Genomic DNA, 25205 nt, shown 5'->3' with positions numbered 1-25205 from the left:
AGGATTTCTTCTTGTCTCCTCTGTATATTTCTCAAGTGGTTGAAGGGGGGGATTCCCATGTACTGAAGTGGTGTGAGTAAAACAGCATTGAGTATAAAGTATGTACTTTGATTCTGGTACTTCCTTTATAAGAGAAAAAGGGCCACTTGATATACATATGGACAGGATTGATGATCAACAGAGAATGGCAAAAGTGAGTATGCCAATGTATAAAATAGAAGCACATTTCAAGAAAAAAATCAGGTGAGAAGGTTAGAGTGATAACTAACAGGCTATTGTTATAAAGACTTTATTGAGGCACATAATATTTAACATGAGTCCAAATGTCAATGAATAAAATACCAGTTTTAATAATTACTTGAAACTTGTCATATGGCTTGCAAAATTCAGCTTCTGAATGAGACTTAAATTATATATTGCACTTTCAAAATAAAACACTCAACTTAAAACTAAAATTCTGATACAACTAAATAAATAAAAACATTTTGAGCATTCTTAATCACAAGTTGAACCATGAAGTACAAAACACTGTTCTAGTAAGCTAAAAATAATCATACTTACAAAATTCACTTTGACTGCTTCTTTCTTCCGTGCTTTAACTTTTCAAATGTTTTTTCATTTATTTCATTTAAAGTTACAATTGGGCGCCACTTATTCCTTGACTCACTGGAGGTGAAGGGATCTTTAGTTCGAAAGTCTAGATATTCAAATTCAGATGGAATAACCAATCTGAATGCATGAAGATACATTCGGAAAGGAGATATATCCTTCCGATTGGAGTAGGTGAAATCTCCTACAATTGTATGACCCGATTCTGATAAATGGACTCTTAATTGGTGTCGTCTTCCAGATATTGGCTTCAAAAGAACTTTTGTAGCTGGGTAATCTGAAACAATGAAGATAGCAAGCAAATTTATATCAGAAATCTTTTTATTAGGATGGCTACTGCATTGCTTCTGACCCAGGCAGTGGGCTGGAGACAGGGATGACCCTTCAGGCATGAGGAATTAAGATGGGGGAGGAAACAAGGATGGTGGATGGAAGTGGATTGGGTGGGAGTAGGTGTGTGCCTTGACTGGCTACCTCCCTTATTAGGGTGGAGGGGGGGGGGGGCTTGGTATAGATAGATAGCTACTTGAACAAGAAATAAAAGCCATATTGTTATTAAATACATGCATACTACTTAATCACAATGCTTTAGGTCTAAAGAATAAATAAGTAAATGAATAAACAAATACATAAAATATATAAAATCTGAACCTTACTGTTATAGAGGCCCTTCTGCAGAATCAACAAACGAGTGTGGGCAGTTCTGCATTTTCCTGCATATGGTTTAAGCGAAGTGGTCATTCGGAGGCCCCTCCATTCTGGCCTCATATCTTCTCCTAGCATACATGAATATGATAAACAAAGATTAACAAACTCTGTACTCTGTAATCAGCTGTCTAAAAAGGCAATTACTCTTGTAACTGTCATGTTACTCAATAACTCATACTCCTAATGATTATGACATTGAGAAAATTTTCAGTTGATGAACATTTCCTACTAGACAAACCCTCAAAAAAAGGATTGAGAGTTCAATCAATAAAATATTTTTCTTTAGTTTGCTAAATTATTTATGTATAACATTACTGATAAACCACTTCTGCCAGGAAGATTTATAAGTTGAGTTCTATAACCAATCTTTCTTCCTGGTCATCGGGTTGTACACATTCATAGAGTAATGAAATGTCTTTATGTTAATATATACAATATATAAGTGTGTGTGTGTATATATATATATATATATATATATATATATATATATATATATATATGTATATGTATATATACACACACATATACATTATTACTGCTTTCACCCCCTCATACTCACTCATTCCACCTCTGCCTTCAACACCTCTTTTACTAATCTTTCTTCACTCACTCTTTCCATGTGTCCAAACCATCCCAACACTCTTTCATCCACCCTATCTCCCAATTCCCTTTCCACCCCTGCTCTCCTCCTCACCTCCTCATTTTCCACTCATTCCAGCCTAGTAACCCCTATCATACTTCTCAGGCATTTCATCTCAAACACATTTAAACTCCTCTTCCTCTTTTATGTTCCATCTTTCTGCCCCATACAGTGCTGTTGGCACAATCACTCCTTCATACAATCTCCTCTTAGCATCCATTCCCAAATGTCTATTTCTCATTACACTTTTTAATCCCCCAAGGCATTTACCTGTTTCTCTCAATCTACATTCTACCTCCACCTCCACTCCTTTTCCCACCACATTTGCACCCAAGTATCTAAAGCTATCCACCTCTTCCAAGCTCTCTCCCTTAACCTCTTCACTCCGAGGCACATCGCACGTCTGGCAGCATTAGCTGCCCGACGTGCGATGTTGCGTCATAATAATCGCATTATAAAAAATAAAGTCAGTGCTCAATCGTTCGTTCTCTTTCACCCGTGTATTTTGATAACCATAGAAAATATGATGAAGCCAGTTTAGAGAGAATGAAAGTTATGTAGGGACGACTACAATAAATATAATCAAGACGACGACGTCGGCATCATCGAGTACCCACTTGCTCCTCATGCCGCCTACGTAGGCGTCACCGTATGGAAGTGGTTAATACTCATTTCCAATTTGCTGCCACATTTTGCCCTTGTACATCTCAACATCTTACTTTTACTCACATTTATCTTCAACTTCCTTCTTTTGCACACCTTCTCATACTCTGTCACTAACTTCCTTATTCCCTCCTCTGATCTTGATACAAGTGCAATGTCATCAGCAAACAACAACTGACTTATCTCCCATTTTTCTCTATTTTCTTTAACCATCTCCAATACCCAGCCCATTACCCTTGCATTTACCTCTGGCACCAACCCATCCATGTATTAATTGAACAGCCAAGACAAAATAACACATCCCTGGCAAAGTCTCACCTTTACCTCAGACCACTCACTCTCTCCATTTCTGATTCTAACACTGGCTCTACTACTCTCATAAAAACTCTTGACTGCTCTTAACAGCTTTCTTCCTACCCCATATATCTGCAATACCTCCCACAGTGACTGTCTACCCTGTCATAAGCCTTTTCCAAATCCATAAAGGCCCAAAAAACATCTTTACCTTTTCCTATAGCTTTCTCACATATCTACCTTTCCACAAAAATCTGATCCACACAACCCCTACTTGTCCTAAACCCACTGTTCCTCACCAATTACTCCCTCTCTTATCCTCTCAATCAAAACCCTCCCATAAGCCTTCCCAACTACACTCAACAAACTGATCCCTCTGAAACAACTACACTCACACTTGTCCCCTTTTCCCTTGTAAAGAGGAACTATACCAGGTGCCTTCCCTGCTCTCATCATTTTAATAACTGATTTCACCTCATCTTTCCTTATTCTCCTCCATTTTCCTCACTCATCACTGTCATTTTCTTAGTGCTTCCCACTGCAACTATATTTCCCTCCCTATCCTTCACATTTAGCAATTCCCTAAAGTAATCTGCCCATCTTCCTCTTACTCCCTTCTCTTCCTTTCTCATCTCTCCATCTGCACCTTTTATCTTTTCTTCTCTACTTGATTTGCCTCTTCTCCCTCTCTTAATTTCCTTCCAAAACATCTTTTTATTACATTCTTAGTTTTCTGTCATACTCTTACCCCATTTCACATCTGCTCTCCTTTTTGCCTCCTTTATCATATGCTTTACTTCTCTTTTCTTTGTACCTCTCATATGATTCTCTCATCCTATTTTGTAGCCAATCTGTGAATGCTTGCTTCTTTTCTACAACCTTCTTTGCTTCATCATCACACCACTCACTACCATTCCTTTTATTTCCTCCTGTCCTCCTTGTTCCACACACCATCTTTGAATACCTTGTGACTCCCTCCTTGAACCATCCCCATTCCTCCTCCACTCCCTCCCACTCCTCTCTTAGCCTGTACTCCTCGTTTTCTTTCTCATTTATGCAGTTTACTCTAAGCCCCTCCCTACCTTCTGTCCTTTTCCTCTTTCTCCATCTATCCTCTACTCTCAACTTACCTTCCACCAGAAAATTATCTGATATTCCCCATCTCTTCCCTTAGATCATATACATCCTTAACTCTTCCTACTAGTCTCCTGGTTACCACTAGGTAGTCCATTAATGCTCTATCTACCACCATTCCATCCACCATCCTCTCCTAAGTATACTTATTCTTCACTTTCTTCCTAAACACTGTATTTGCTATCATCAACTCTCTAGACATATCTCCACCATCAACTGTCCATTACGATTTTTTTCCTGGAACTCCACACTTCCCAACCACACCATTTATTGATTCATATCCTACCCTAGCATTAAGATCTCCCAATACCACCACTTTGACATATCTTCCTAAACCTTCTATGCATTCATTTAAATCTATTTCAAAAAGCCTCCCTTTCCTCTACACTCTTCTCACTACCAGGTCCATATGCACTTACAGAAACCCACATCTCCCTTCCCAGTTTCACCTTCATCTACATTATCCTTGAACAAACCTCATACTCCACCACATGTTTACCTATCTCTTTACTTACTGGTATAGCCACCCCTTCGCTCCCTCATCCTCTCTTCACTCCTGACACCCTCCCAACTACACTCCCAAACTCAAACACAATTTTCTACATTTATGCACTTTTTTACAGAATATCTTTGGGTACCAAAGTGATAAAGTGTATATTATATATTGCATACAGTACTTCATGAAAGAATTGACAAAAATGTGTGAAAATTATTCTAATGCTTACATATTAAGAGCAACAGCAAAATACTAGCTATAAGTATTATAATTATATACCTAAATATGCTAACAAGAGAGAAACTGTAGTAAGTATAAATATTTCATCTTTATATCAGATGCTAACAAACATGGGACCACTCACCAATGGGTAAGTAGATATCCACCATCTCTTTGGATACAAGTCCTCTTACAATTGCCAAGTAATATTTGTCTACTTTCCGCTGTGCAAAACATTTGGTTGCTGCTCCTGCTGCTGCTTTGTGCACTGGAATACACAGCAGTCCACTTGTTGCAAAGTCCAGTCGATGAATAAATAAGAATTCATGGCCTAAGCGAGGATTGGCTAATTTTGGGAAAAGTCTTCGAACTTGAGCTTGCACTGTTACCTGTAAGAGAGATAAAGTTAACTATTCACTACTGTGTTCAACCATTACATGGCTTTATACCTACTTTGATTAAGAAGAGAATGATAATTTATTATACTTGTTAATTTTAATTTTGTTTGCTCAATCTGTTACCCTAATTATCTCTTACAGAAGACCTGAGACTTGGAACAAATTAGATAAAGAAACAGTGTGTGCAAACACTATTCAAGATTTTAAGAAAAAACTTGATGCTGAGAGAAACAAAGACTGGTCACCACGAGCATAGCTTCCTTCCCGTATAATACAACTAGGTAAATACTTAGGAAATTGGCCAGCCACAAGTTCAGCAAATATAAACACTTGGTGACGAGATTTTGTAAAGCTGTCTGAAATGTGTGAGTGTAGGACAGTGTAATATGATCTGTCACCTATATGATGATTAAATCTAGAGCATTAAGTGACTTGTCAGCCCAGTTCTGTACTGGTGCTGTTTCAATGTGAGATGGTAACCAGGTTTATTTCTTGGGAAGTCTGGTGAAGTCAGCCACTGTTTTCTCTTGCAAATGATCCACAGTCCCCATGGAACCAACAACAGCCACTGGGTGGGACCATAAGTCATTTAGAGGAGAGATATTGTGTTGCTGTCTGGGGATTCTTAGTCTGGGGCACAGTAGTATGAGGTGCTCTGTGTCTTCTGTGCAGTGGTTGCATCCAGGGCAGTTTGAATCTGTGGTCAGGCCTATTTTGATGCCAGATGGCATCCTAAGCGTAGATGTGCTGGTGTGATTCTTGTCTAGTATGTGAGGGTTTTCTCTGTGGAATTTATATCTGGCAGTTGTTATATAAGAAAAAAGGAATGAAGGAGAACGCAAGATACCAAAAAGCCTACACTAGGCAGTTCCATGTCCATTACCACCCGTCATCCACATCCATATACTTGTTTAACCTTTTCTTAACCTCTTCAATACAAATCAAGTTCTCATGCACAGCATCGGGTGCCTAATGTACAATTCATCACACTACCCACATTATGAAATATAAAGTCACTGCTGTATTACTTGATCTCTTTCACTCTGAGTAATTATAAACACAGAAAAAGTGATCAAACCAGTTCACAGAATTCAGGGGTCACTCAGCTACAACTACAAAAATAATATAATCAAGACTTGATGCCGGCCTCTTCATATACCTATTTGTGCCTCAAGACACTTATGTAGGTGCCATCGTATCAAAGAGGTTGAAACAACTGATAGTTTCAGCACTCACTACGTTTACTAAGTTTATTCCATTCGTTGACCACTCTATTGATAAACCAGTTCTTCGCTATTTATCTCTTAAATCTAAATTTGTCCAATTTGAATCCATTACTGTGAGTCCCCACCTATTGTCTTAATATGATGACCTTGTTTGTGTCACTCATGTTAAAGCCTTTGATCTACTTGAACACCTCTATTAGTTCATTCTGCACTCTGTGTCTTTCCAGAGAGTGTAAATTAAGGTGCCTAAGCCTGTCCTTGTAAGGTAAATTTCTGAGTCCATGTATCATTTTGGTCATTCCCCTCTGTATTGATTCAAGTGAATTGATACCCATTGTATAGGATGAAGACCAAAACTGTACCACATAGTCAAGGATGGTCTTTCTTAAAGGGCTTGTACTGTACTGTACATAACAAAGTAAACTAGAAATGAAAACGTCAAACTAACCTTATCATCAAAACAGTTGCTGTTGATCAGTACATCATAGTGTTTGTTGACAATTATGTAATGTGGACTCTGATGAATCACCTGGTGCAAACAAGAGAAATCATTAAGACTGACCATAAAATCATGTCAAAAATAAACTTTAGATTGACCACAGACTATATGTGTATGACATTAACAAAGAAAAACATACTACAGTGAGTCCTCCTTAAACAGTAATTCTTTATCCGGTAAATTCACAGTTAAAGTATTTGGTAATTACTACCCTCAATTCTATTTACAGTAAGAAAAATTCACAGATATGGTATCTGCTCGTGTTTTGAAGAGGAAAGAGCAGGGAGAAGGTACAGTACTACTTCTCATTAACGGACGTTAATTAGCTGTGTTTGCGGTGTTTTCACTGTGTTTTCGGTGTTTTTGGTGCTGTTGTTTAGTGCGTGCAATCACTATGCCACCCAAAAACCACTCCAAATCAACGGACTATTCACATCAACAAACACCGTTAACCCCCTTTTAGTCCATTAATGAGAGGTAGTACTATATGTCTGCCATATCCTATTATTACATGTTATAATGGGTTTGGTATACAGTAATTTCAATTTGTGGTAAGGTTTTCAGGAAAGCATATATACCGTATAACGAGGACTTACTGTATTACTGATGAAACTTCTTCACTGGTCTACATTTTCTAACTTGTAATTCTTTTGTGGTGGTATTTGTAAGAAAAATGAAACATGGGGATCTTTCAACAGATCAAATGAATCTGAAAATATTGGATTAAAAAAAAAAAAAAATAGATCTTTTATAATTACTGTACCTCTATATCCCGTATTGTTGCAGTGTTATTTACAATCAGTTTCTTGTTCAACAGATGGGTGATCCAATTGCACAGCCTGTATTTGACACTGGACCATGATGACTGCAGAGTATATTCCACCAATGTTATGAATATCTCTGCCATGCACCTGAATCAGACAACATTGACAAATATGTTTGATATGCAAATGACAAAAAAGATAAGGTTATTCAAATCAATACATACCAAAAGGCTCTTTCCCCTTTATAAGGAATATAGTTCAGTCAAAGCATATACCCACCCTACACCCATTCATTAGCCTATTTGTTTTCCTATCTTAGATCATTCTGGATGAAAGGTCATCCCTGTCCCTAACCACATCAAATAAATACTTAAGAAAAATAAATCAGACATACTACAAGTCAGTAAGTAAATCCAATACAGTTCATATTTTAAAGAGAGTAAATACACAAATACATATTCCAAAGGTTTTCCTCCCTTTCGAGAGGGGTAACCAAAAAAACAAAGGCATAAAATCCACTCCCACCCATTTCATCCCATTCCCATTCACCCCATCCCTCCCTCTTATCTTCATTCCTCCTGGATGACGGGTCATCCCTGCATCTTGTCCACTGCCCTGAGTCAGAGGCAGTGTTCCAAGACACAGCACATCCACACCAAGGCCACTTCATTAAATTGGTGACACCCCCCCTCTCTGTCCCTTCATGCAGAAATTGAGAAGATGGGGAGAAATCCCTTCGGTCTGTGTCAAATAATTTTTTCACACATACTCCCTCACCCCCCATCCCCCCACCCACTCCCCCTCATGCATCACATCATCATCCATATACAACCATTCTCCATTCACCCCCATCTTCTGTCTTCTCCTGTCCTTTCTCAACAGACATTTCCCTCTTTCCCAATACCCCTTTTACCCCAGCCATTCATCTCATCCTTGGTCACCTTCTCATGTTCACTCCTATCTCTGCCTTCCACACCTCTTTTACTAATCTTTCTTCACTCATTCTTTCCATATGTTCAAACCATCCCAAAACTCTTTCAACCTTATCTCCAAACTCCTTTTCCACCCCAGTTCTCCTCCTCACCTCCTCATTTCTCACTCTATCCAGCCTAGTACTTCACATCATACTTCTCAGGCAGCTTATCTCAAATACATTCAAACTCCTCCTCTCTTATGTTCCATCGTTCTCCCTCATACTGTTGGCACAATCACTCCATACAATCTCCTCTTAGCATCCATTCCTAAATGTCTTTTTCTCATTACACTTTTTAATTCCCCAAGGCATTTACTTGTTTCTTTCAATCTACATTCTAACTCTACCTTCACTCCTCCCTTTCCTGCCACATTCACACCCAAGTATCTAAAACTATCCACTTCCTCCAGTCTCTCTCCCTTAATATTCACTTCCAGTCTGCTGCCTCTTTCTCCCCTTGTACATTTTATTACTTTACTTTTACCAACATTCATCTTCAACCTCCTTCTTTCGCACACCTTTGTAAACTCTGTCACTAACTTCCTCGACCCCTTCTCTGAGCCTGCTATCTCCAATCCCCGACCCATTACCCTTGCATTTACCTCTCACACCACCCCATCCATGTATAAGTTGAACAGCCAAGGCAACATAACACATCCATGGTGAAATCCTATATTTACCTCAAACCACTCACTCCATTTCTGATTCTAACACAGGCTCTACTACTCTCGTAAAAACTTTTGACTGCAATACCTCCCACAGTACCTTCCTGTCTACCCTGTCATAAGCCTTTTCCAAATCCATAAAAGCCCAAAATACATCCATACCTTTTCCTAAAGCTTCCTCACATATCTGTCTTATCACAAAAATCTGATCCATTCAACCCCCACTTGTTCTAAATCCACACCGTTCCTCACCAATTACTCCTTGTTCCTCTCCCAATCCTCTCAATTGAAACCCTCCCTTAAGCCTTCCCAACTACACTGAATGAACTGATCCCTCTGAAACTACTACACTCACACTTGTCCCTTTTTCCTTTGTAAAGAGGAACTATACAGGTGCTCCTCCAGCCCTTAATTTATTAGAAAAAAATTATGTACCAGTTCATTCCTTGAAATACATCAATACCTTTTTCTCTTTCTTTTTCATCCAATCAGTTGTTACCCTCAAAGTGAGGTACCTTGGCATAGAAGAGACACATCCTCACACCTTAACTCCTATCACATGCATCTCCCACTCCTTCCAACTTTAACCATGTGAAAATTGCATTTCATCACTTTCCTAGCAATACTACCAGTTCATTTCTTAAGGGGGTACGCGACACCTGGAGGTCATTTTCTAAACTATTTAGAGTAAAGAGCTGAAACTTCTCAGGTAAATAGGTATCCATGTTGCCTACATTTTAGGTGAAACAGAATGATGTATGTACACATGTACGTATACCAGTACCGACATTTAAAAGTGCACAGCACCATAATACGTGGACCAATTTGTTTTATATTTTGGCTATGATTAGTCAGTAGGCACACCTAGGGCTGGTCATTGAGTAATTGAACAATTTCCTTTATACTTTTGCATACAGGCATTTCAATTTTAATGTCCAGCAAAAATCGTGAAAAATAAAAAAAATTTGGTCGTTTCCATTATTACTCCGAACTCTTTCATCCTATTCAAAATATTCGAACGATCGGCCCTAGCAGTTACTAAAAGTAATATTCCCTGTAAGTTTCATCTAAATCTGATTTATTTTATATTTTTTATGATTAAAAAAAAAGTAAAAAAATATCGAACAGAGATATGGCAACTTGAAATATAAATATATCTGTACCTTGCTTATAGTTTCACCAATTTGACTGATTTTTTCATGGCTTAATTCTTATTATATAATGAGTAAGTACAGTAAAAATCATCAACATATTTTAATTATAAGTACTTTAAATACTGAAAAACTAAAGTATAAGTATATCACAGTAGTGACGACGCACAGACGACACCATCATATAATTTGCTTTTTTGCACCTTTGGCGGTTTCTTCATATGAAACCTCACTGCTGGGGGTCTTCAGGGTATCTAAATCATTGTAAAGAGGTTTATTTTCCAGCAGTGGGCGCCTTCTCTTTCCTCATCAGATTCCCCTCACCAATCTATGTTGGTAGGGCACCCCTTCCAGCATCATATGATGTCCCTTCTTCTCTCTTCTTCCTGTATAGCCTTGATCTTTTTCCTCTTGCTTTCTTCTTTCGATTTAATCTTCCTCTTTGAATTGTTTAGTCTAATGTTGTCCTTTACCTCTGTCACTGTCACAGAGGTGCAGGTGAGGGCAGTGGTGGAGTGAGAGGTGGTGAGGTCTTGGCTAGCTGTCTTTGACTGCTGTTTTTTGTCATTGTGGATGTTCTTTTGTTCTTTTTGCTACCCATGATGACTGTACTAAAGAGTAATATGTACTAGCTAAAGTAATAGATTGCAATGAGAGCTCATGAGACATGCGCATTTTTCCTTTCAGAGCTAGCCGGTAACTGACGCTTAGCTTCGCTCAAAGTTGGCAAAACTTCTCCCTCCACCTTCCGCCCTTCCCCTCCACCATCGTACTAGCCGTTGAAGCACTGGGCGAGCGTAAATTCAATCAAATTTTAACGTTATTCGCTGCGCCTGAAGGTCCTAAGTGGCACGCCTCCTTCTATTGTGGGTTGCACCTTTAACTCTGTCCCTTTAAACCTCACCCAAGACCTTTAAATTGCACGCGGCTGGAAAATTATTTGTCAGGATTTATTTCTAAATGGTATATGAACATTTTGAACACAGTTTTGAAAAATGCCATATCTTGACCAAATTCACCCCACCCCCAGGTGTCGCGTACCCCCTTAAGCTTTTATTACATTCTTCTCCAACTCTTAGTCACATATGTACATTTTTGCTTGTACATACAGACCATAAGTTTTTTGGAGTTCATTCACTTCATCCACCCAGTTTTTCCTTGGTCTACACCTTGTTCTCACTCCCAACAACATGAACCTGAGCATCCTCTGAGAATATCTACTCCCATTAGGTTGGTTTCTTCTCCCAATCACGTTTGTACCACCACACACTAAAACACTATAAACATGGAATCATTGTGGCAACAGACACCAATTATTCCAGATATAATTACCACATGCAAGACATAGAGCACCTAATACTATATTGTCCTTCACTCACTCCAGAGAGTAACACAGAATTTCTTCAAAGTGGATTATGTGTATGGTTATAAGCTGAACAGGTGCTTGTGGATTTCCTGCAAGAGATCACTCAATCAATACTTTGCCCCAGAACTCTTGCAGGAGATCCATAGCTCCCAGATAACCAGCTACACCCACTGAGCTGGCCCATAAGTCACTCAGGGAAGAAATACTGTAATGTTGTATAGGGATTGTTATTGTAGAGCACTGTAGGATGTGTTCTATGTCTTCTGTGTGGTGATTACATCAAGGGAAGTTTGGTTCTGTGGCCAGGCCTATTGTATGTTAATACTACTTTACTACTGAATGGTGTCCTAAATGCAAGCATGCCAGTGTGGTTTTTATATCTCTTGAGAGGAATTTTTCTGTGGGGCTGATGTCTGGAAGGTGTTAGTGGAGAATTGAGTTTGGATGTCTGTCTTGGAGAGCTTGTTTAGTGATATGAGTGTGAATGCATTTATGTGTGGATGTATTATGTGGTACTGATGGTATGTTGTATGTTTAAGTAGTAAGCTTATTTTTCTTTTCTTTTTATATTCAGCTGGTGGCACTTCTGTGATATAATGACAAGGGTGAGTGGCATTTAGGATCAAGCATAGAACCTTGTGCTATAATTTTCATATGACAATCTCAAGGATTTCAGTTTCTGAGTAGTTGTCCAACTTTGGTTCTTTTGATGCATCCTGTTATTCCTCTCACTGGCTGAGCGGGTTAGGGAGTTGTTACTTGCGGCGAAGGTCGAGATGGTGGTTCAAATCCTGCCACCAGCAAAGTTGAACCAAGGGCATGGTTAATTAAATTCCATGCTACAAAGTCCTATGTAAGGGGCACCATCCTAGCCTTCTGATGGGAGGAGTATGTGACATTAAACCATATCATATTATCTGTTATTACCCTCAATATTTTGTTTTGTACTGTTTGTAGGGTGTTTATGTTTGTTTTGCTAACTAATGAGAACCATGCTGTGGAAACATAGTTAAGGATGGTTCTTATGAATTGTTTGAAGACAATAATTAGTTTTTTTCTTATTGATTTTCACTGTCAGGTCTTTGATATGTGGGCTGAAGGTCATACGAGTATTAACCACTTTGATACGAGTCAACTTCTCACATGCAGCATCAGATTCATCACACTACTCACATTGTAAAACAAAGTCACTGCTGTGTTACTCATTCTCTTTTACTCACAGAATCCAGGGGCAACTCATGTACAAACACAAAAAAAATATATAATCAAGACGCTGATGCTGGCATCCTCATGTACCCACTCGCACCCCATGATGCCTACATAGGCATCATCATACCAAAGTGGTTAAATTTGAGGCTTATAATTAATTTTACAGCTCTTTTCTAAAATAGTGGGTTTGGTCGTTAAGTTATCATTTTTTTCCTACGGTTGTCTGAAGTGAATAATGTTACTAATATTTCTGAGCCATAGCTTTAGTTTATTCAAGTAGGCTTGTGTGTTCTTAGGTGAGTTAGAATTGCCAGTTTGTCTGCATAAATGAGTACACTTTTGTTAAATCCTGGATTAGAGGCTGGGAAATCACTGGTAAAGAAATTGAATAGCAGTGGCAAGAGTAGGCTGTTTGTTCCAGAAATATGGCTGTTTTGGGTTAATCTGCTTTGTCTCCCTGCTAAGTTGATTCACCATTTCCGTCATTATAATAAACATGTCTCTATGATCAGGGGTCTTTATCTAATGCATTGTCTGGTTGAGGTTTCTTGTTAAATCCTTTCAGCACTTGTTGGGTAATATTTGTGAGTGGTGTGCTGGTGGAGAGCCCTCTTTGAATCCAAGCTGGCTAGGAGGCGGGTAATTTTGTAGTAATTCTTCCTGATACCAATTAGGATAGTGAAATTAGTCTGTATGATACTGTGTTATGAGGAGGTTTGTTTGGTTATAATATGGGAATTATGTGAGCTCTTTTCCAAATAGCTTGAATCTTATTGCATAACCAGGAGTGGTTGAAAATATCAGTTAAGGCTTTCATAGCTGTTAGGTCAAGGTATTTTAGGTGAATGTTCCTATTGTCTGGGCTGTTAACATGGGAGTTTTTCAATTTATTTCCTTTTCTTCATCTTTGCTGAACAGGGAGGAAGACATCTGTGCCTCCTTTGATTTTCCCAATTTCAATTATTTCTCTATTTTCTAGAGCTGTGGGATTGACACATGTTTAGTATATGTGGTTACTGGTGATGATGCACCACTACTTTAATTACGGTATTTTCCCTTGGGTTGCTCCACCTGATTCATGGGGGTGTAGGGTATTGGGGGGGTTGGGGTTGGATTTGGTTTCGAGTTTTTGAAGGTTTTCGTTTCTCTGCAAAACTTTTTATTCGTTTTTAAATTATATTTGTTGTTCTTCCCAGTTTTCTTTCTGCCTACTGTTTTTTAGTCTTGTGATATTTGTCTTTATCTGATGTAGTTTTCTTTTCCTGTTCAACTAGGTTATGTTTTTTTTTTTTTTTATGCAGGATGACTACCTCTTGCATGTAGCTGGGATTATATCTTTTCCTGTAGCCTCTGTAAATGTGTTTAGCTTGCCTTCTGGATGGTTGCTACAATTTCATCGACAAGTCTACCTAGAGATTGGTACCAATCTACACAAGGTCTTAGGCAATGAACTGATTGACTTTCTCATTTTTATTTCCTTTCATATATATATATATATATATATATATATATATATATATATATATATATATATATATACATATATATATATATTTTTTTTAAGATGATTTTGCAAGGATTTTTTTTCAATAAGGAATTATCCAAAACAAATGGTAGTATAATTTAATTCTTAAAGTAATAAAATTGATACATCATTCATCACACTGCAATCCATCACTCACTCTTTCTGATCCCTTACAGCAGTGTTTCCCAACTTTTTTTGCTGCGACCCTAAATCCACTCTTAGCTTGGAGTCGCGACCCTAATTGTAATAATAAATTCAACCATTTCATGTTATATTTCTACATACTTGTACAATGTTTATAAACTTTCGTTTTTATAGTTCAGTTTATATTTACTAGCACAATGAATTTAAATACATTTGAAACTTGAATGAAAAAAAAGTTTAAAAAGACCCTCTGGCGACCCTCAAAAACACCCTCGCGACCCTAGTTTGGGTCGCGACCCTGGGGTTGGGAACCACTGCCTTACAGATACTGGGAAAGAAAGAGTACACTGTTGACCCTTCTCCATACTAAGGTACATCTTACACTGGATTATGTTAGGTTGGGTTAATTTTTATCATTTATGATGAATAACAAAAATGGACTATAGTATCAGATAACTTTTGTAATTTCAAAAATTATGTAATGCTGTTATTATTTGTTTTCAATCCCTTGCTTTATTGAAAATAATTTCCTCAGAATAAATAGATCCCTTAAAAGCAAAGAAGGAAAAAGTAGTAGTCCATGAATATGCAAACTGTACAAATTATGATAGAAAAGTTAGAAATATAAGTTAACATGGTTGTGTGAACATTATTTTGTGGTATTATAATTTTGGGCCTTTATGATCCACATTTTTGTTACTACATTCTATTGACATACTGAAGCTTCTAGCTTTATATGTATTGAGTATGAGAACACAGTCAGTCTCATGACACAAATGAAATGCAAAATACCAAGATAGACTCATCCAGACACAACTTACTCTCTCCCTTTCATGGCAAAATAAATTACCAACAATCCATTGTACATTCAAACTAAGGTAATCTGAACATTTGGTCACCAAGTGGTTTAATCAAACTTATTTTGCCATGTTTAGCTCCAGGAGGGGTGGAGGTTTCCGGACAAGACTGAGTATTTCGCTAGATTACAGTGGTTCAAAGATGGAGCCCCTGCCTACATTGTTAGATTAGTTAGGCTGCATATTTGTTAAACATTCAGAATGACACAGATAATTATTTTCTAAATTAAATGTATTTTTCTGAACTTGTTTGGGCAAAATACAGGGGTATTTTCTATTGTTTTCAACGTACAAAAATGATTTTGCTCTGTATAGCAATGGAGAAGTAATGGAGGAAATCACGTTTGTTGACAATACATTCGGAATTCCTGTGCTCACCTGGATTACACAAAGGGTCACGGTATGCTGGGTAAATCCATGTCTTTCAAGGGTTTTACATTAGGGTAGCTAAAAGGACATTACTCTAGAAGAGCACACCTAAGCAATATATCAACAAAAGAATTAAATATTAATTTTGTAAATTAAAATATATCAATGCAATACAGATTTTCAGTGGTGGAAATCAATAACAAAACTTTGTTATAAAAGCAATACACTAGCTATAATTCGGACTTTGGCATGCTTCAAGACCCCATGTTTGTTGTTGAAGACAAACTAATGGAAGTCTAATAAACTGGTCAAGTCTTGTCTGATGACCTTTAGGGATACTGAATGCATACCACACAAGAGAGTAGGTTAGATTAGACTAGATCAATTTATTAGACTTCTGTTAGTTCTACTTTGACAACAAACAAAAATGAACATGGCATCTCAAAGCTTGCTGATATCTGAGTTGCAGCTAGTATATCACTTCAGCAACTTTTTTTGTTATTGATTTCCACCACTTAAAATCTCTATTACATTGATATAATTTACAAAATTAATATTTCATTTCCTACTGATATATCACTTAGGTGTGCACTTCTGGAGACTTACTGTTAAAAGAAAAAGGACATATCACATAGGTACCAACCATATTCACACAATTGGGAGTCAATATAACTTATATAACACAACTAAGACCAACTAATTCTGGTCTTACCAATGCTCGTGAGTACTCTAAGTTAAAATTTAGGTAAAATCCCAGAATCATGCAAACACGGGCACTTAACATGAAATTTACATCATCATCCTAACCTACCCTACTAATTTAACCTAATGTAACCATTCCACACAAATGATAGATCTTTCAAACACAAAAACGAAAGTGAAAAATGAGTTTGCGTTATACTGAAATAATAATTCATTGTTATAATCATGAATTAGTCTGTTTTTATGTAGTTTTCGAAATGGAGGCCTTGTTACCTTGTAACTTGTTTGTGAAATCACCTCTTCTCAAACATTATTTATACTATTCATATATAAAATAATAACCAATAGCAATCCACTTGACCACTTCTAGATACGAAATTCTCTTTATTCTTCTTGTACCTGAAATTCTGCAATCAAGTGAGGAAATGTTGGCGACAGTATTGCCGATAGTAATTTGGTCCCTTTCACCTCCAGACCTCATCTCTCATTTACGTGACCGTGGGTCCGACGGTCCGTCTGCTCCAATGTTTACATTGTTTACGAAGTCCATGAAATAATCGTATCTTTACAAATGAAAACTGTTTTGTGGGCGAATGAGGCTTCAGCCAAACGTGATCAAATTTAAATATATTGTACTGTGGACGAAGATTCTAGATGCCCCTACATAGTATACAAACCCGATCTGTCAATATATCTCGACTGAGATATGTGACCAAATATGATTTTTGTAGTGATAAGTTATCACTAAATTATTTCTTACTGTGCGTTTTCAACACCCTCAGTTATGCAGTACTAGATTGTCTAATAAATCCACAGAATGGTACTTCACGGAATTTGATTGACATATTTCTGCTTTCTCTGGTAGCTCATATTTTTCGTAGATCAGCTCACCAGATTCCTAAGCCAAGACATTGAAATTCCTCAGGATCTTATATAATGACATATTTCGCTCTTAGTCCCGTATCCCTGTCACCTGCCTTTTATTATTTTCAGAATCTTAAAGTTACTGCAGTTTTAGTCGTCTTCCTTTGTTCTCCACCAGGGGGTGTAAGAGGAGGAACAGGAAGAGGCGGAGGAGGAAGAATAAGAAAAATATTATGATGAGGAAATGCACGGGAGAGTAGAAGGAAAAGAAACGAAGGAGTGGGGAAAAATCAAGAAAAAGAAGTGAAGGAAGGGAGGAGGCGGTGCCTCGGGAGGAAGACAGCGACAACAGTCGTGATATCAAGGACCTTACCAGTGCAAATGTGGTTTGCGTTCTCCACGTAGCGGAAAGGGAAATGGTTTTTTCCTTCCTCTCCTCATAAATATCTATTTTCCTTTTCTTGTTTCTCTCGGCCCATTTCCACTGTAGAAGCTCTGCATGGCAGCCATCAACTACAAATTACTTCTATGTTATTACATTCGTTTATCAAATGAGTCCTTATTTTTTCTCATATATGTCCATATTCTCATTAACCTTTATCATGTGGCAGTTTTTCAAAAGGTTTTGGAACACACTTTACAAAGTCTCTAAAACCTATTACCAAATTATTTTTTTATTCTTCTGACTAAATATTCTACAAGTCCCTTACAGACTTCGGTTTCTTATATTCCAAAACTTGGGATGTCAACACTAAACTATTCTTGCTTGTACAGATAACACCGAGGAACAATGATGTATTTGATGAATTGACAAAAGTTACTTTTGTCAATTCATCAAATACATCATTGTTCCTCGAATTAGGTGAGACAATGTACTTTTAAAGTACATTTTCTCACCTAATTCGAGCATACTGAATTCAAATCTGAAATCAGATTCTCTAAATGCTGCAGATTTTTCGTAATATCAATAATTAATATCATACAATAATTTTCATTTTATCACGCCCATCATTATGCCCTGAAGTAATTTTAAATCATCCCTTTACGTCCATTATAGATTTTTTTTTACAAACATTTTATTGCATATGAGAAGAAACTTGAATTACACATTAGGATTACGAATACTGCAATCAAATAAATGCTTTAATGACCGTACATCAGGCTGGAGGACCTCTTCTTGCTTTCAATCGGGAAAAAATTGCGTTTGTAACTCTTTCTTTTGTAAGTCTTCTCTGGCTGATGTCTTCTAATCGTCCAGCAATAGTCCTCTTCTATCGCCATCAAATCTTGATGGAAGCGTTCCCCCTGTTCATCACTCACGGCTCCCAGATTCTCTGGGAATCGGTCGAGGTGACTATTTAGGAAATGCAGCTTCACATTCATGTTGCATCCCAGATCACGATATGCTAAAAGCATATTGATATTAGTAACCAGACCCTCGTAATTATGCGCTCTTTTGTTTCCCAAGAAGTTACGACCAACGGCAAAAAATGAGAGCCAGGCCGCCTTCTATTTTTCATTCATGTTCACGAATCTAGAATCACTCAGAAGTCTTTGGATTTGGGGACCATCAAATACTCCTGCTTTTATTTTTTGCATGACAAGGCAAGACATGTAGATACTATGTACTGAAAACAATCATTGTCAGTGCTCAACGCCTTGACATACTGCTTCATCAACCCCAGTTTGAGATGAAGTGGAGGGAAAACGATCTTCTCTCGACTTACGATTGGATCATTAATTATTTTTGACATTCCTGCTTCCAAAGTTTCCCGAACTGGCCAATCTTTTTGGGTCCAGTGTTTGTCACGGGCTCGACTGTCCCACATACAGATATAGCACGGAAACTTTGTTTATTCCTTTTGCTGGCAAAGGAGAAAGTTCACCATTTTAAGGTCTACACACATGATCCATTTGTGTTCGTGGTACTTGAGTAAATCCATGACCATTGTTATGTCATCGTGAGTCTCTCGCAGATGGACAGATTTACCGAGAGGGACTGCACCAAAGCCATTGCCATTACGCAAAAGGACACACTTGAGGCCACGCTTGAAGCTATCCAAAAACAGTCACTCACACAATTACCCAGTTTCTTACCCTATCAAGTTTTGAAAGTTTAGTTATAATTGTGGAATGACTGCTCTTTTTAATGATTAAGACCAAAAATAAGGCACGTATCTACTCCGCCCATTCCACTCCCATCTACCACCCTTTCCCCCCTCTCATCTTAGCTCCTCGTGGATGACGGGTCATCCCTGTATCCCGCCACTGCCCTGGGTCAGAAATAATGTAGCAAGACACAGTACATCCACAGCAAGGCCGCTTCACTTAATCGACGACCCCCCTCTCTTCATACAGAAAGAGAAGATGGGGAGAAATCCCTTCCGACTGCGTCAAAATATCATTCACACATACGCACCCCTACCCCTCATCCCCCACCCTCCCTTCCGTGCATAACAGTATAATTTATAAACAATTACTCTCCACTGATCTCTATCTCCTGCCTTCTCTCTTTCTTGCTCAAAAGACATCCCCCTCTTCCTCAACGTTCCCTTCATCCCATCCATCCATCTCATCCTCGGTCGGCCCCTCAAGTTCACTCCCCACACCTTTGCATTCCACACCTCTTTTACAAATGTCTATTCCTCATTATACTCTTTAATCCACCAAGGCATTTACTCGCTTCTCTCAATCTACATTCTACCTCCACCTTCACTCCACCTTTCCCTTCCACATTTGCACCCAAGTATCTAAAACTATCCACTTCCTCCAGTCGCTCTCCCTTAATGCTCACTTCCAGTCTACTGCCACTTTCACCCCTTGTACATCTCATCACCTTACTTTTACCCACATTTATCTTAAGCTTTCTTCTATCACATACTCTCCCAAATTCTGCCACCAACTTCCTCAATCCCTCCTCCGATGCTGCCACAAGCGCAGTGTCGTCCGCAAACAACAGCTGGCTCACCTCCCACTTTTCTCCATTTTCTTTAACCATCTCCAATCCCTGACCCACTACCCTTGCATTTACCTCTCGCACCACCCCATCCATGTATAAGTTGAACAGCCAGGGCGACATAACGCATCATTGACGAAGTCCCACCTTTACCTCGAACCACTCACTCTCTCCATTTCCAATCCTGACACAAGCTCTACTACTCTCATAATAATTCATGACAGCTCCCAGAAGCTTTCCTCCTATCCCGTATATCTGCATAACCTCCCACAGTGCCTTTCTGTCTAACCCTATCATAAGCCTTTTCCAGATCCATAAAAGCCCAAAAAACACCCTTCCCCTTTCCTATAGCTTTCTCACATATCTGTCTTACCACAAAGATCTGATCTATACAACCTCTACCTGTCCTAAATCCACACTGTTCCTCACCAATTACTCCCTCTGTTCCTCTCCTAATCCTCTCAATCAAGATCCTCCCATAAGCCTTCCCAACTACACTTAACAAGCTAATCCTTCTGAAACTAATACATTCACATTTGTCCCCTTTTCCCTTGTAAAGAGGAACTATACAGGCACTCCTCCAGTCCTCCGGCACTCTATCCTCTCTCCAGCAAACATTAAATAACCTCACCAGCCAGTCCACCATCACTGTACCTCCCTTTTTCAGACATTCTGCATGGCATCCATCCAGATCAGATGTCTTACCTGCTTTCATCATCTTAATAACTGCCTTCACCTCATCCTTCCTTATTTCTCCTCCATTCTCCTCACTCATCACTCTCATTTTCTTCGCATTTCCCACTGCAGCTATCTTTCCCTCCCTATCCTCCTTCACATTTAGCAACTCCCTAAAATACTCTGCCCATCTTCCCCTTACTGCCATTATCATCTCTCCATCTGCACCTTTTACCTTTTCTTCTCTACTTGATTCGCCTCCTCTTCCTCTCTTAATTTCTTTCCAAAACATCTTTTTATTACTTTCAAAATTTTCTGTCATACTCTTACCCCATTTCACATCTGCTCTCCTCTTTGCCTCCTTTACCTTTTGCTTTCCTTCTCTTTTCTTTTCTTTGTACCTCACATATGACTCCCTCGTCCTATTTTGTAACCAATCTGTGAAAGCCTGCTTCTTCTCTTCTACAACCTTCTTTGTTTCCTCATCCCACCATTCACTACCCTTTCTTCTATTTCCCCTTGTCCTTCTTGTTCCACACACCATCTTTGCACATTTCATCTCAAACACATTTAAATTTTTCTCTGCCTCTCTTAAATTCCAATTCTCTGCCCCATACAATACCGTCGGCACAATCATCTTTTAATACAATCTCCTCTTTGCATCCATTCCCAGATGCCTATTTCTCATAACGATTTTTAATCGCTCAAGGCATTTATTTGCTTATCTCAATCTACAATTTACCTCTACCTCCACTCCTCCCTTTCCTGCCGCATGCGACCCCAAATACCTAAAAATAACTACTTCCTCTAGCCTCTCCCCTTTAAGACTTACTTCCAACTCACTGCCATCCTCTACCTTTGTATATCTCATCACCTTGCTTTTTACCTCCATGCAAATATGTATTTAAGTCCAAGTATGAAGTACGAGTACATGGAAATCTGTACTTAAGTCCAATTATCAAGTGTAAGTACATGTATTTTGAACCAACTTTGTTCTATCTTCATGATAATTTCTCAAATAATCCAGAGTGTTTCCAACCACGCCAACTGTCGTCCTTCAATAATACAATGAACTCATTCACCACAGAACAGGGGGTTTCTTCCTTCAAATAAGGTTGTCTAAAAACAGTCTGATCATCTGGCATAACATTTGTCATTCGAAGTTGTTCCAGAAACTGTTCGAGGATTACATTTTCAGTAACCTTGGATGGAAATGTCAGCTTAGATACTGGTTTGTATGAGCTGAGACTTGGCTTATCGAATGTCCCTTTTCCAATGAGTTAACGAGTTACAATGACGACAGGAGACCTTTCGGTCTATAACGACAGCTGATGGTAACGATAATATATTAACGGAAGTTAACAGTTTTAATCCGTTAATCCGTTGGTTACTGGGTTCATGACCTTAGACGACCTCCTGAGCCAAAATCAGTCCTTTATCTACGAAGGAGGCATGTCGCAGACGACAGAGTCGACGATTGTCATATCCACAATGACCTGGGAGGCGCGAGCAACACTGACACTTATGCCAATAGACAGCTGGCGAGGTTGCTTGACTAGCCATCTGGAAGTAGACTGGATCCAACACTGGACAGACTGGAGAAGGAACTCTTCTTGCCATGATTCGATCCTGCCTCATAAGCCTCATGCACACCTCACATTATAAAAAGAAAAAGAGAAAAAGGAAAAAAAAAAAAGATAAATGCTAACGGTTTCCCCGTAGGACATAATCTTGTCGAGGGGTTCTTAGGCAGCCTGAGGGGTTATCAGACTGGGCTTCCACGGACTTCATCAGCGCCAGCAGTTGAGAGTTCGATGGAGTAAAAACGACTTGGGTTACAACATTTCATTTTTTTTAAATCTCCGAATATCAAATTATCTTTCCATCATAAACAAAGCTGAATGATGAACTAAAAGATTGTAAAAACTATACGAACGTTAGACATAATGTTGAAATGTTCTTAGAGAAATCTAAATTTCCGTAAACAAAGTTATATTCTAGTTATTCAAATGGAGGTTAGAGGGAGGATGCGGGAGGAATAATAGCCCATTGTGATAACCCTTTTCAGATTCATTATGCTCCTAATGATTATATCATGCTGCAATGATTATAATTTATTTCATATTATTTGCTTTTGTTTTGTTATCATTCGTCTGTTTTGATTTTCATTTATTATGTGTCAATTCATTATTGTTTGCTATTTGCCTGTTTGTTTATTATCTAACTATACCTATGCATTTATTTGTGTATGTTATTTGTTATTTACATTATTATAGTTTTTATTTATTTTTTTATTATTATGATTTTTTTTCGTATCCGACCTAGATATGGACCAAAAGGTCTCCTGTCGGCGTGCTCCGCCTTTGTAATCCTTTGCCTTGCCGACATCAACCTTACTGGCCTTAACTGTCTCCTGAGCATCCAGTCAGTTTTATCCGACTTTGGTCTCACTTGCGTAACGGGAAAAGTAGAAGGAAAGAGGTGCAAGAGGAAGACCACGCAGAACATATGTAGACGGGTTAAGGACGTTTGAAGGAGAAGAAATAACAAATGCCATCTTGTTAAGAAGAGCCATGTGCAGAGAGGAATGGAACTCCATGGTAGCCAACGTCCAAGTCGATACGACACCCTGGTGAGGTGAGGTCTCACTTAGATGCAACAGAGACAAAGGGGCAGACTTTTATATGAAGTACCCGACTGAGATTTTTGTCCGTTGTCACTCCTCAATGTCCACAACCCAAAGATTTGTTGTCACTATGATACTATTGGTTTGACGGTTTAAATGACTTAAACACATATGACCTAAAGTGCCGTGTAACAGAAAACAAAACAAAAATATTTACCGGAAACTAATAAAATCTTAAATTGAATTAACAATTATTCGTTCACTTAATAAGAGTAATGCATTAATATATATGTATATATATATATATATATATATATATATATATATATATATATATATACATACATATATATACACACATATATACATACATATATATACACACATATATACACACACAGACATACACATATTCCACCGTTCTGAACATAGCCATCATGTCACTTTTCTTTCCTCCCATTTTTTTTTTTTAAATCTTCCAGATAAGATCCGTCTGCTAGACATAACAATTCATTTTTTTTATTCTCTCGATATTACTTATATTCTTTATTTTGTGTGGGGTTTACACCACTGCTGCACATTACAATCTGGGAAAATCAGGTTCTCTATGAGATCAGTTTGTATGTTGCACCAAAAAATCGTACTGGTGCATTTATCCTTTTTTCACCGCGAAAATGAATGGTGGAACCTTTGCACCTTTGCCCATTTCCAACAATTTGACATCTCACTTGATTCTAACTCCAGGACGTGTTAGTTACTGTGCTCATTGACCTCCGTCAGCTACTAGAGTGTCCGCCGCCGCTCTAACAGGTGTGGCCTCTATTCTCCGCTGCCCCCCCCCCCCCGCCCGCGACCTCCATGCTCCTCTGACAAGCTACAACGTCCCACTTCCTCTCTGCAAGGTGTGTCTTCCATAAACACCAACGCACGGACTCAAACAAAGCCCGTGGGAGTGACATTTCACTCCCGCCCCAACCCTCCCCCCCCCAAAAAAAAAAAAAAAATCTTCCTATTTACTGTTCCTTTAGCCAAACTATTCCATTCGGCCCTTTGGCACTCCCTTGGCTGGCACTGGTCTCGCCACATGCGGCAAAAAGGACCCCCCACTTTCACTCTAAGTTGAGGTAAGTTTTGGAAGTCACGTTTTACCAAAGGCCTTGTGCCCTCCCCACCTTATATGGAGTCGGGAGGAGCGAGTGTGAATTAATCGAGCTACCCTTTCCTTATGAGATTGAATAGGTCCTTGACATATATGTACATGCATTCATATATACTACACAAACGCGCGCGCACACACACACACATACACACACACACACACACACACACACACACACACACACACACACACACACACACATATATATATATATATATATATATATATATATATATACATATATATAAATACATATATATATATATATACATATATATATATATATATATATACATATATATACATATATAATA

At 38.4% G+C, this 25205-nt stretch overlaps 1 protein-coding gene across 2 annotated transcripts; it reads right to left on the bottom strand.

Annotated features, from left to right (window-relative positions):
- Positions 1-273: 273 nt before the first annotated feature.
- LOC143024724 (RNA pseudouridylate synthase domain-containing protein 1-like) lies at positions 274-17931 on the bottom strand. 2 transcript variants are annotated; one of them, XM_076183798.1, is made up of 6 exons: positions 17849-17931; positions 7650-7797; positions 6836-6916; positions 4909-5152; positions 1266-1385; positions 274-886 (listed from the first exon to the last, which is right to left on the bottom strand). In XM_076183798.1, exons 1-6 carry the CDS (start codon positions 17914-17916, stop codon positions 567-569), a joined length of 981 nt encoding a protein of 326 aa, XP_076039913.1. In that variant the 5' UTR covers positions 17917-17931; the 3' UTR covers positions 274-566. The 2 variants fall into 2 exon arrangements, with proteins under 2 accessions (XP_076039913.1, XP_076039914.1); XM_076183799.1 differs by lacking the exon at positions 17849-17931 and adding an exon at positions 17011-17118.
- Between the last annotated feature and the right edge of the window lie 7274 nt (positions 17932-25205).

The sequence above is a fragment of the Oratosquilla oratoria genome, chromosome 4 (genome assembly GCF_046742065.1).
Source record: "Oratosquilla oratoria isolate Oo_2021 chromosome 4, ASM4674206v1, whole genome shotgun sequence".
Lineage (NCBI taxonomy): Eukaryota > Metazoa > Arthropoda > Malacostraca > Stomatopoda > Squillidae > Oratosquilla > Oratosquilla oratoria.
This window is presented reverse-complemented; position numbering and strand designations above follow the sequence as displayed.

What these genes read in the sequence shown, in the direction of transcription:
- LOC143024724 (XM_076183798.1), bottom strand. Translation starts at nt 17,916, where the DNA reads ATGAGGAGAGGAAGGAAAAAACCATTTCCCTTTCCGCTACGTGGAGAA. An exon ending in GCAACTGTTTTGATGATAAG is followed by an intron (nt 5,153 to 6,835) that starts GTTAGTTTGACG and finishes TCTCTCTTACAG; the next exon opens with GTAACAGTGCAAGCTCAAGT. An exon ending in GGATATCTACTTACCCATTG is followed by an intron (nt 1,386 to 4,908) that starts GTGAGTGGTCCC and finishes CATGTATGCTAG; the next exon opens with GAGAAGATATGAGGCCAGAA.